This window comes from Rhamphochromis longiceps, linkage group LG11 (assembly GCF_057381845.1).
Source record: "Rhamphochromis longiceps isolate RC_006_pf linkage group LG11, R_longiceps_female_GT1.1, whole genome shotgun sequence".
Classification (NCBI taxonomy): domain Eukaryota; kingdom Metazoa; phylum Chordata; class Actinopteri; order Cichliformes; family Cichlidae; genus Rhamphochromis; species Rhamphochromis longiceps.
Window position 1 is genome coordinate 6,965,470 of NC_140567.1, and position 11,717 is coordinate 6,977,186.

The following is an 11,717-nucleotide window of genomic DNA, read 5'->3' on the forward strand; positions in this document are numbered from 1 at the left end:
AGTGAGTGAGAAAGGCGACTGAAGAAGAAACACTCAGTGCATCATGGGAATCCCCCAGCAGCTCACACCTATTGCAGCATAACTAAGGGAGGATTCAGGGTCACCTGGTCCAGCCCTAACTATATGCTTTAGCGAAAAGCAAAGTGTTAAGCCTAATCTTTAAAGTAGAGATAGTGTCTGTCTCCTGAATTCAAACTGGAAGCTGGTTCCACAGAAGAGGGGCCTGAAAACTGAAGGCTCTCCCTCCCATTCTACTTTTAAATACTCTGGGGGGACGGGGGAAACAAGTAAGCCTGCAGTGCGAGAGCGAAGTGCTCTAATGGGGTGATATGGTACTATAAGGCCATCAAGATAAGATGCGGCCTGATTATTCAAGACCTTGTATGTGAGGAGCAAGATTTTGAATTCAATTCTGGATTTAACAGGAAGCCAATGAAGGGAAGCCAATATAGGAGAAATATGCTCTCTATTCTAGTCCCTGTCAGGACTCTTGCTGCAGCATTTTGGATCAACTGAAGGCTTTTCAGTGAGTTTTGAGGACATCCTGATAATAATGAATTGCAGTAGTCCAGCCTGGAAGTAATAAATGCATGAACTAGTTTTTCAGCGTCACTCTGAGACAGAATATTTCTAACTTTAGAGATGTTGCACAAATGGAAGAAAGTAGTCCTACATATTTGTTTAACTTGTGCATTGAAGGAGATATCCTGGTCAAAAATGACTCCAAGGTTCCTCGCAGTGTTACTGGAGGCCAAGGTAATGCCATCCAGGGTAAGAATCTGGTTACATCAATGTGTGTGATGCATTTCCTGTAAGAGTCTGGAAAAGGCATGGATGTGATACTTGACCAGTTGTTAGTGGCACATTACCACAGAGACTGAAGTTTTCTTTTAATAATTATTCTATTATCTGTCGTTTTTGTGGCTTTGGTTGCATTTGTTTGTGGATGTTTTTCACACACCACCACCAGCATGTCATAAATTCTACATACAATACATACATATATGTGTAGATATATTTTGTCTGCTATCTCTGTTTGCTTTTGTCTTCCTTTCATTCTGGGCCCTGCATAAAGATTCATTTATTTGTGAAAAGAAGCCAGCTAAGATACTTTATTTCAAGTTCGCTGGGGTATTTCTCTGATGTTGACTTAAATACCCTGCTGCCAGCTGCTGCTTCCATTATGAACTTCTGCAGAGTCACAAAGGATTTTAGGTCACTGGCATCTACAAAGATATGCTCACTTAGCGAGATAAACATGAATGCATGCTGTGGCTGTCAAGCCACAGTGATTGTGTGGGGCCTCTGCTGACCAGCTGCTGTGTTCTGGTAAAACATTAACACATCTTTGTTGGATTATGTGAGCACTCTTAGTGCAAGCTAGCGGATTAATGAGCCATTCACAAATTGATCAGTGAAATCAGTTTTGGGACTTTAATAAAAAGACAAACAGCATGTCACTCTCACATATAAAAACTGTGGCATAAAAATAAATCAAGAGGAAATCAGGTAGCAGGCAAACAAACATACATCTCTGCCCCTGTCGTTACATCACTTCCCTGCCTTACTTACATTTAAATAGATTAAATAAATTTATTGTAAACAACAAAAGGAAGTGAAAACTGAAAGGTGGAGGGGGCTCCATAATGGTGGTGGTAAAACCGGCCCTGTTCTCAACAAGCCTGCCCCTGATGTGCAAAGCTGGGGAGTCATCACAAGTCCTTTCCCAGATTGTTGATCTCATCCAGGACAAAGTCCATGTCCTGCCTGCTGACCTGAGGACTGATGATGATCATCCTGAAGAAGTTGGCCTTTTCTCCGTGTGGCTGGTAGCCCACCATCATGCTGCCCTTCTTCATCATGCGCTCTTTGATCACAGGTGCCACCTGCAGGAGGTGGGAGGAAACACTGCAATGACTGGCACAAAACACACGGGAGGATTTGGTCATCGTCAAATTTTAGAATGTCACTTTTAGGTGGTTAACGACTTACTTTGTGGAGCTTTTCCCAGAGCTCAGGGCCATCTGGAAGGGTTTGCAAGCTGGGTGGAATGTACCAGAAGCAAATATTTGCATATTCAGGCTGTAGAGATATAAAATTGAGATGTATGCACTTCTATAAATAAATAAAAACATGAATGAAATGCTTCTTTTCATAGTTCGTAATGACATGAAATTTAGTGGTTTAGTGTGAATTAACTTACTTCCATCAGCAGACGGAATCCTTCTCTTTTCTTGATCTCTTCTGCCAGATATCTGTGATGAAGAAAATTTAGCTTCAGATCGCAGCACAGATTTATATCATCATTTCCACCGCTCAACATACAAGCCATAATAATACTTAGTCTTAGGAGTGGAGCCCGTCCCAGCTGTCATAGGGAAAGTCTTTGCATTTATCACAATATTTTCAGAATTGGGGTTAATAATAAAGTAACTGTTTTTTTAATTCAATCATTAGTCTTTCATATGGATAATTAACTAGATATTTTTGATTTATTAAAGCAAATATATCTGTAAAATGCATTGAGAATGCACTATATAGCCTAGGGGTTGTATAGTGTGCTAGCCAATCATTTTAAAAAGAGTAATATTTTTCATTAATTAAGTAATTTATTATAATGTTACTGCATATTTTGCATTTTTATTATTTTTATTTTATTGAAATTAAACATAAATGATAATAATGCCATTCCACATTTTTGCTTATTACTGAGGTCATTCACAGAAATGGCCACTAGAGTGCACTGTGCACCAGCTTAGTCCCCACAGTCGTGCACATAGTTTCATATTGTCAGTTAAAGTTAGAGCAGTTAGTTCACAGCAGTCCTCAGTCTCTGTGCATGAAGCACTGCTGGGTCTATTCTTCTGTAATTTATGCTGCAAAGCCTGTATTCCATGAATGAGCAATACTTCTGTGGTGTGAAGGACCACTACATAAATTTTTGGTTCCTATTTCTGATTTAGTAAATATTGCCATGCGGTCACTGTGATATTTATCTGCAGCCCATGGTTCCTCAGACTGACCTTGCCATGGCGAGGGCTCTGTCCACCCTCTGCTCCAGCTCTTTGCTTCCCAAAGCCTTCCACATGAGCCAGATTTTGAAAGCATCTGGCTTCCTGCTGCACTGCACCGACTTGTCCCCCGTGTCGTAGCTGACATCGTAGAACTTGTCCTGCTGGAAGAGATAAGAGGCCCGTGCAGAGTGGCAGCGCTGCAGGAGACTCTGAGGGAGCACAAGGACACAGATGAGTTATATAGAGTGATTTTATATTTTAACAGGAGGTAATAGACTCTGGTATATCAGTCGGAGAACCTTTTTTTATTTATGTCAGCACAAGAAACACAGGAAACCAGGACTTGTAGTCTGCACAAGGCTAGATAATGATGGGTATTTCGCACTGTACTGAGTGTTACCTTTTACTCTGTTTATAGTTGTTTTTCCTTCAGTGATTCTTAATCAGTTTGGAAAAAGTGTAAACCTACACATGTTGACACCATAATGCAACTAGGCCTTTATGCGAGCATTTAGCATTATATATAAATCCAAAATGTGGAACTACAAGAGAACTAGTCTGCAGTGAACTGTACTGGCAGGTCCACCCCAGGCCCAAAGCTCTGCTGAATGACTGTGCTGAAGCACATAGCTGTCTAATGCTCCACTGTTTATATACAGGGAGTGCAGAATTATTAGGCAAATGAGTATTTTGTCCACATCATCCTCTTCATGCATGTTGTCTTACTCCAAGCTGTATAGGCTCGAAAGCCTACTACCAATTAAGCATATTAGGTGATGTGCATCTCTGTAATGAGAAGGGGTGTGGTCTAATGACATCAACACCCTATATCAGGTGTGCATAATTATTAGGCAACGTCCTTTCCTTTGGCAAAATGGGTCAAAAGAAGGACTTGACAGGCTCAGAAAAGTCAAAAATAGTGAGATATCTTGCAGAGGGATGCAGCAGTCTCAAAATTGCAAAGCTTCTGAAGCGTGATCATCGAACAATCAAGCGTTTCATTCAAAACAGTCAACAGGGTCGCAAGAAGCATGTGGAAAAACCAAGGCGCAAAATAACTGCCCATGAACTGAGAAAAGTCAAGCGTGCAGCTGCCAAGATGCCACTTGCCACCAGTTTGGCCATATTTCAGAGCTGCAACATCACTGGAGTGCCCAAAAGCACAAGGTGTGCAATACTCAGAGACATGGCCAAGGTAAGAAAGGCTGAAAGACGACCACCACTGAACAAGACACACAAGCTGAAACGTCAAGACTGGGCCAAGAAATATCTCAAGACTGGTTTTTCTAAGGTTTTATGGACTGATGAAATGAGAGTGAGTCTTGATGGGCCAGATGGATGGGCCCATGGCTGGATTGGTAAAGGGCAGAGAGCTCCAGTCCGACTCAGACGCCAGCAAGGTGGAGGTGGAGTACTGGTTTGGGCTGGTATCATCAAAGATGAGCTTGTGGGGCCTTTTCGGGTTGAGGATGGAGTCAAGCTCAACTCCCAGTCCTACTGCCAGTTTCTGGAAGACACCTTCTTCAAGCAGTGGTACAGGAAGAAGTCTGCATCCTTCAAGAAAAACATGATTTCCATGCAGGACAATGCTCCATCACACGTGTCCAAGTACTCCACAGCGTGGCTGGCAAGAAAGGGTATAAAAGAAGAAAAACTAATGACATGGCCTCCTTGTTCACCTGATCTGAACCCCATTGAGAACCTGTGGTCCATCATCAAATGTGAGATTTACAAGGAGGGAAAACAGTACACCTCTCTGAACCGTGTCTGGGAGGCTGTGGTTGCTGCTGCACGCAATGTTGATGGTGAACAGATCAAAACACTGACAGAATCCATGGATGGCAGGCTTTTGAGTGTCCTTGCAAAGAAAGGTGGCTATATTGGTCGCTGATTTGTTTTTGTTTTGTTTTTGAATGTCAGAAATGTATATTTGTGAATGTGGAGATGTTATATTGGTTTCACTGGTAAAAATAAATAATTGAAATGGGTATATATTTGTTTTTTGTTAAGTTGCCTAATAATTATGCACAGTAATAGTCACCTGCACACACAGATATCCCCCTAAAATAGCTAAAACTAAAAACAAACTAAAAACTACTTCCAAAAACATTCAGCTTTGATATTAATGAGTTTTTTGGGTTCATTGAGAACATGGTTGTTGTTCAATAATAAAATTATTCCTCAAAAATACAACTTGCCTAATAATTCTGTACTCCCTATAGACAGATAGACTGGTGATCTGTCCTAGCCCCAACTTGTTAATTAAGCGCATGTGGCTGGTCATATTTCTCTGATGTACATTCATATTCCAGTCATGTCTGCTGAGTTGTGTGAGCTGGACTGTAACACTAAACTTTTCAGCAAGAATTTCAACAACCACTGATGGACCGACATAAAACAGGCCTCACCTTTATGTTAACCTTAAAGTATTCATTAAGGTATTTGTCACATAGATATAATTACATATGAAGCAATGTCCAAACATAACTCAGTTAAAACAACAACAACAACAACAACAACCAATATATACGTATGTATGTATATAGGGTGTATGGCTTATGTAAAAATGAAGATGGGTCCGGACACATAAAGAGTACAATTATTGTCTAGAATGGTAAACTCTACATTTCCAGTTTGAATTTCTGTTAACAGAAAGAGCACAAGAGCCCAGTGAGAGATTAACAATGGTGTGAATTTGCAGGCCTTGAGAGAAGTGAGTGGGAGCCAAACCTAACATTCAACTGACCTTTTGTGTAGTTGAATGTTAAAGTTTTCTTTCTAACTTGTGTAGCTAACACACAAGTAGTGACAAGCTTGTTATAATTTATAACTTTTTTCCTGTCAAACATTTAGCCTGACTATATGGAGCCGTAAAGAGGCTGAAAATGTAAGAAGCCACAGTCACATGTGCTGTTTCTGGACCACAGATGAGGAGTCTGTTGATGAGGATTATTCATGCTTACCGTTTTGTCTCTGACCATGAAAGCCGAGCACTGCAGACATGCCATCAGCATCTTATGAGGGTTCCAGGCAACAGAGTCGGCTCTGATGAAAAACCACAAAGCAGGAGGAGAGGTTACAACAGGAAACGATCAGCATTTCACTTTACTAAGAGGCAATGATGCCTTCATCCGTACAGCTGCCTGTTTACCTGTGGATGCCCTTTAACAGGTGTTTATGCTTGCTGGACACCAGAGCTGCTCCTCCCCAACATGCCTGAGGAAAAAAGAGAATATTATAATAAGAAGAGCTGATTGTCAGACATGGTTACAGGAAATAAATAAATTGATTAATTAATCATAGGGCTCACATCCACATGCAGCCACAGGTTGTGCTTCTCACAGATGTCGGCAATTACATCGATGGGATCAAACACTCCGAGCACTGTGGTTCCTGCGGTGGCGTTTACCATGAAGGGAACTGCACCCTGAACACACGCACATGAACATTTTGTTCAATAATTCTGTAACTTTAATTAAAGCCCATCACAGCAGCCAGCGACTGCTCGCTCACCTCACTTTTGGCAGACAGTATTTGCTCCTCCAGAGCAGAAGGAATCATCTTCCCTCTGAAAAACACACACAGCAACTCATCATTCAGTCAGCTTACTAACTCATTTTTACCCCAGCAGACTAAGCGTCATTTTCACTGAAACACAATGAGGTATTCCCACACCAAGTCTGGACCGTGCAATGCCAGGTCCCTCTGTAGGTGTAAACAGACGGGAGTGTGCGAGTGGCTCTTTACCTCTCATCAGATGGTATCGCGTAAACATTCTTTGTGCCAATCCCCAGCAAAGCTGCTGCTTTGGAAATGGAGTAATGACACTGAAAGAGATAAAGGAAGAATTATGCAACAATTACGGTCGTACAAAGCAGATCTAATTTCACCGCGCGACCCGTTCTTCAAAGAATCTGGTAGATTTGCAAGGCGAGCATCCCCTCAAGAGATGCAAGATTTGTCTGCTTAATCAAGCAAGTAAAACATTCATGCCAACATTCATTTGTGTTAAAGAGGCCAGAAAAGAATGTTTTGCTTATTAAGAGGGTTAGACAAAAGACAGAGAAGAGCTTCTTCTGAGACAAATTATATTTAGGATTTACTTTTAGGAAGTAAGAAAATGTGGCCAAAAAAAACAATCGGTCAAAGAATTTTTTTTGTAATGACTTTTAGAAAACGTACCTCCTGTGACGTGAACATGACCAAGCGTGGAGCTGCAGAGAGGCCGTTCTCCTTTATGTCAGGGCAGCAACGGTACCTGGCTAAGTTCACAGCATACATGTTGGACATTGAACCGCCTGGAAGGGAAAAACGTAGGAGATGTTTATTTTCTTAAGAAAAAGATATTAACATTCTACTGTGTGTCCAAAAAGGTTGTGACAAAGTGCAATGATGCACAAATCAAAGCCTTTATTTTACTGAAATATGGTGCACACAGTTCAAAACACATAATCTGTGGCGGTGTGGAAGCTTTTGTGTACACGGCATGGGCAACCTTAACAATTGTAGAGGCAGCGTAATCAGAGACATATACTACCACCAAGATTATCCTTATTTCTCAAAGAATCGTAATATAACACAACTGATTGACTCATTACAAGAAGTTGCTAAACTGGCTTTTCTGTAATACGAACCTGTCACCCTCCCCGGATGCATTATCATGCAGCTTTTAAGCTGTTGAGCAGTTAAATTCCTGTATCAGCCAGTATAGTATAAGCATTTGGTTTTCATCACTACAATGATTGGCTATCTTCTAAAAAATGTGCAAGGTGTTGTTAAAAGAAGAGGTGATGTCATAGTCTCATTTTTTTTTCAGTTTCATGACTTGATATGTTGACGTTCTTTCTCCAACTCTGGTATACCTGCTGTTATTATCTGTCGGCGATTATACCTGCATTGAAGATTCCATCTCCGCCATCCTTCCAGCCAATCAACTCCATCATCTTCTTCAACACAGCTTCCTCCGCCAGCGTGAAGACTGGAGCCACCTCGTATGTGTACCTGATTAAAAACCAAACCAAATCTTACAACAGTACTGAATATTGAATGATCCTGTAAGATTTCTCTACAAAGTATTTAGCTGTAAATAAGTGCAGTACTCACAGACTGGGCTTGAGAGCCTCAATAATGAAGCTTGCCACCATAGAGTAGGGCTCCATCCCAGCATACAGTTGGTTGAAGAAACGAGGATGAGCTAAAAAATATTAAAAGCTGAATCAGGCCAGGTAAGAATCAGATGAGGGCTAATCAAACATCCTGAAGTAAGTAAGTAAAATACATCAAAGTGTCATTTCTTCATTCAGAATTTACATCTTCAAGAGTTCAACACAACTCTGCATCTTTTTTAAGTTGACTCAAAAATGGAATAACAGTATAAAGAGACACAAAGGGAGTTAAAAAAAAAATTACAAAAAAATGAGTTTTAAAGAGACTAAAGAACAAGCAAAATTACTACAAAGACAACCAAAGAAACTACAAAAAAATCCAGTGAAATAAAAAACCTCGCCCAACACAAAACAGCTACAGAGACATTAAAAACTCCAGCAGACTGATGTCAGAAATATAAAAGAAAAGAGGTGTCAACAGTAGAAGAGGTGCTAAATTACATTAAAGGCATGACGGACCACTAAACGACATATAGCTTCTTATGCCTGAGGCGTAACATCCCGACGACTTGTCACGTCCCGCGGATTTCCTGAGGAGCGTGAAAGGTGACCTTCCGCTTTCTTATGCAACGCGCAGTGTTATGGATGACATCAGTAGAATTATGGTCCCCCAGTAATACACGTTCCAGCCATGTATTCCAGCCATAACTCTATCCTTATCCCTAACCCTATACCCATAACCTTCTCCCTAACTTTAACCAGCACTTTAATGACGTTAAATAGTGTTTTCGAAAGTTTAAATTTAAGTAAAATGAACGAACATGTGTAGATTGAAACGGCACTCACGTTTCCTTATTTTTCCGATCTCGTCATTTAGGGACGTGTTGGGTGCCCAGAGGTGTAATATGTTGACGATTTGTCACCTAGCATCAAATATTACGCTTTGGGAGTGAGAACATATTGTTTGTGCCTGTTTATGCCCAGGGGCCATTATCTCCTGATCTACCCATAGTTCTGATGATTGTCTGCAGGGTATTTGGCATCTGGTAGCCTGGGTTCATTAAATGTCCCTCCACATCACTGCTACAGAAACACTCAGGAAGCCACTTTCCTAAAGTGGTGTCTCTGTGTTCGGATCTCAGTTCATTAAATTTCAAACACTCACTAGTCTTGACGCTGTATCTGATGGCATCTTTGAAGCGCTGCAGGATCTCAGACTCTGACTCTCCCCCATCTCTCAGCTCGAGGTCCAGCAGCTCTTTCAGCTGCTCGGGAGAGCGCCACTCACAAACCTGATCAGCAGGAACAAACATGTCACTGTCGAAGTCAAACAGAGCAGAATTTGCTGTCGTATAGTTACATATCCATACATTCATTGTTTACCTTTTCTCTGACGTCTGTGGCCTTTTTTATTGCATTTTCCACAATGATGGACATGGACTGGTGAATGAAGTTCTCTGATGCGAGTACATTCACAGTGGGTCCATTCAGAGGAATATTGTCAATGATGACTGGAGAACATTTCACTGGATGACCTGGATCTGCCGGGCTTTGGACATCACTGGTTTTCTCCTCTGAATAAAGACAAATTAAATCATATGAGTTCTGACATCAGTGGCTTTCTCAAAAACTAGATACATTTTGAAAAGCTCAGCCGATGCAAATTACGTTCAAACATGACAGAAGATAAAGATAAAGGAGGCTCTCCAAAGCTTTCCTCAAAGCTGGCTGAAGTAAAAGATTGTTTGGCAAGAAAGTGCTTAACGAATGATTTAGCAATTCATCTTTTTCTTCCAATTTCCCATTTTTTTTTATTCTTAGTGTGGAACACTTCCTCGTTCAGTTGACACAGACCTTCTTCTGTAATCTGCTTTGCTGTAAGATTTTTTCTCTCTTAAAGCTGATTTCACTTCTGCACTTTACCTTCAACACTGACTTACTGAGAGAAATTTGGATAAGAGTGTTTTATCTTTCAAACACAGAAAAGAGGAGTCAGGTATCAGCCCACATTAAAACAGTATGACACCTTGGTATAACCATAATAGCATAATTATAACATCAACATGGTGAATACACTAAAGGAAAGGTTATAAAAGCTCTAAATCCAGTTAAGAGAACATTTTTATTTTTACATTTCTAAATTCCAGTTAGAGTTCAATGCCCACTGCTCTGCAGGGTAGTGAAGTATGGGGTCCACCCAGTCATCACAGCTGTGGCTGTTGGGGTAAACACCCAACAGAAACTCTGCCGACAGACTTTACGCAAACACAGAAAAACACCAACAATTGCCGGTCAGCCAGAGTTGTGTTCACATTTTTTAGTCAAGTTTTAAATCCAGTTCTTAAACCACGCCCCATTCCAAAGCCCTCCAAAGCCCAAAAAGGGTCCCAGAAAACAGTCACCTACGTCAGCTGGTGCTGAGACTGACCGCTTTCAAACACACCCTAAACAGTCTCCCAACAACCCGGTTTCCCAACAACCCTGTTTCCCTGACACCAGTAGGAGACGAATCAAAGCCGCCTCTCTGGAACACGGCAAAGAGGAAACTAAAAGCCAAAACAGATCAGAACATTATTGCACCTCAAAGTGAGATTAGTAATTGGCAGAATATCTCTTAACTATAGTGGATATGACACAAATTAAAACTCATATATTTTCTTTTTTTTCTCTCATTTGTCAGAATAAAAAATCCAGTATCAAAAAAAGTAACTTTCCTGGCACTTATTTCATAGTTCAGGCGTTAAAGGGTTAACTATCAGAGACAGAAAGCAGAGAGCAGAAAGCACTGGCTTGATACTTTAATTTTACTATCTGTAATGCCAACAAAGACCCAGAACTGTAATAGCTGGCCTCAGAGTACTCAAAGAGTCCAACACTACAGAGCACATTGAAGAAGCTGCCTGTAGCAACATGATATTTGACGTGAAATTTCATTAAGAAAGACATTAGTTAAGCATGATTGCCTTTTGCACACCTATTTGAACCAAATAGCTGGATTCTCACCACTAACACAAAACTACCACAACCCATTAACCCTGCTATGAGTTTTATACAGTAATTTGAAAGCATTGTTATTATCATCATCATCATTATTATTATTAGAGTGCTTGGTGATTTAACACTCTTCCTGGTTGTGAAATTTAGCTCTCAATCTAAATAAAGAATAACTTCCTAAAGTCTTACCTTTGTGGTGTCCTTCCATGTTGTTCTCATACAGGTGTACTGTGATGCTGTGTAATTACCGCATCGTGCCTCGTATTTATATCATTCACTGCCACCTACTGACGCTACGCCCACAGGTTGCACCATGTCTGATGATTACTTCTGGTACGTTTCCATTAAGACTCCACAGGTCTGTGTTCAGAGAGGAAAATTCCACCAATTCGTTTTCTCCAAGTGCTCGAGGAAGCTTGCGAAACCTGCAACATCCACAGAACGTATCCTAACATTTCCAGCCGTTTTATGCTTTCATTTTTGTTATTCATGCTCCACAGTCCCGAGGTTTGGGGCATTTTCCTGTTGGAGCACCCGACCAGCATCCACTGGAGTCAGCCACTGTTTCTAAAAGTGGGCTAGTACCCACTGCTTTATTAGTCCA

General features: G+C 40.9%; 1 protein-coding gene across 1 annotated transcript; it reads right to left on the reverse strand.

The window, feature by feature from the left end:
• Positions 1-1,490: 1,490 nt before the first annotated feature.
• LOC146658466 (acidic amino acid decarboxylase GADL1-like) lies at positions 1,491-11,321 on the reverse strand. The gene is made up of 15 exons (XM_085421690.1): positions 11,303-11,321; positions 9,503-9,693; positions 9,285-9,411; positions 8,118-8,208; positions 7,906-8,015; positions 7,197-7,312; positions 6,762-6,841; positions 6,528-6,582; positions 6,325-6,441; positions 6,166-6,230; positions 5,978-6,059; positions 3,024-3,223; positions 2,204-2,255; positions 1,993-2,082; positions 1,491-1,886 (listed from the first exon to the last, which is right to left on the reverse strand). Exons 1-15 carry the CDS (start codon positions 11,319-11,321, stop codon positions 1,713-1,715), a joined length of 1,569 nt encoding a protein of 522 aa, XP_085277816.1. The 3' UTR covers positions 1,491-1,712.
• Between the last annotated feature and the right edge of the window lie 396 nt (positions 11,322-11,717).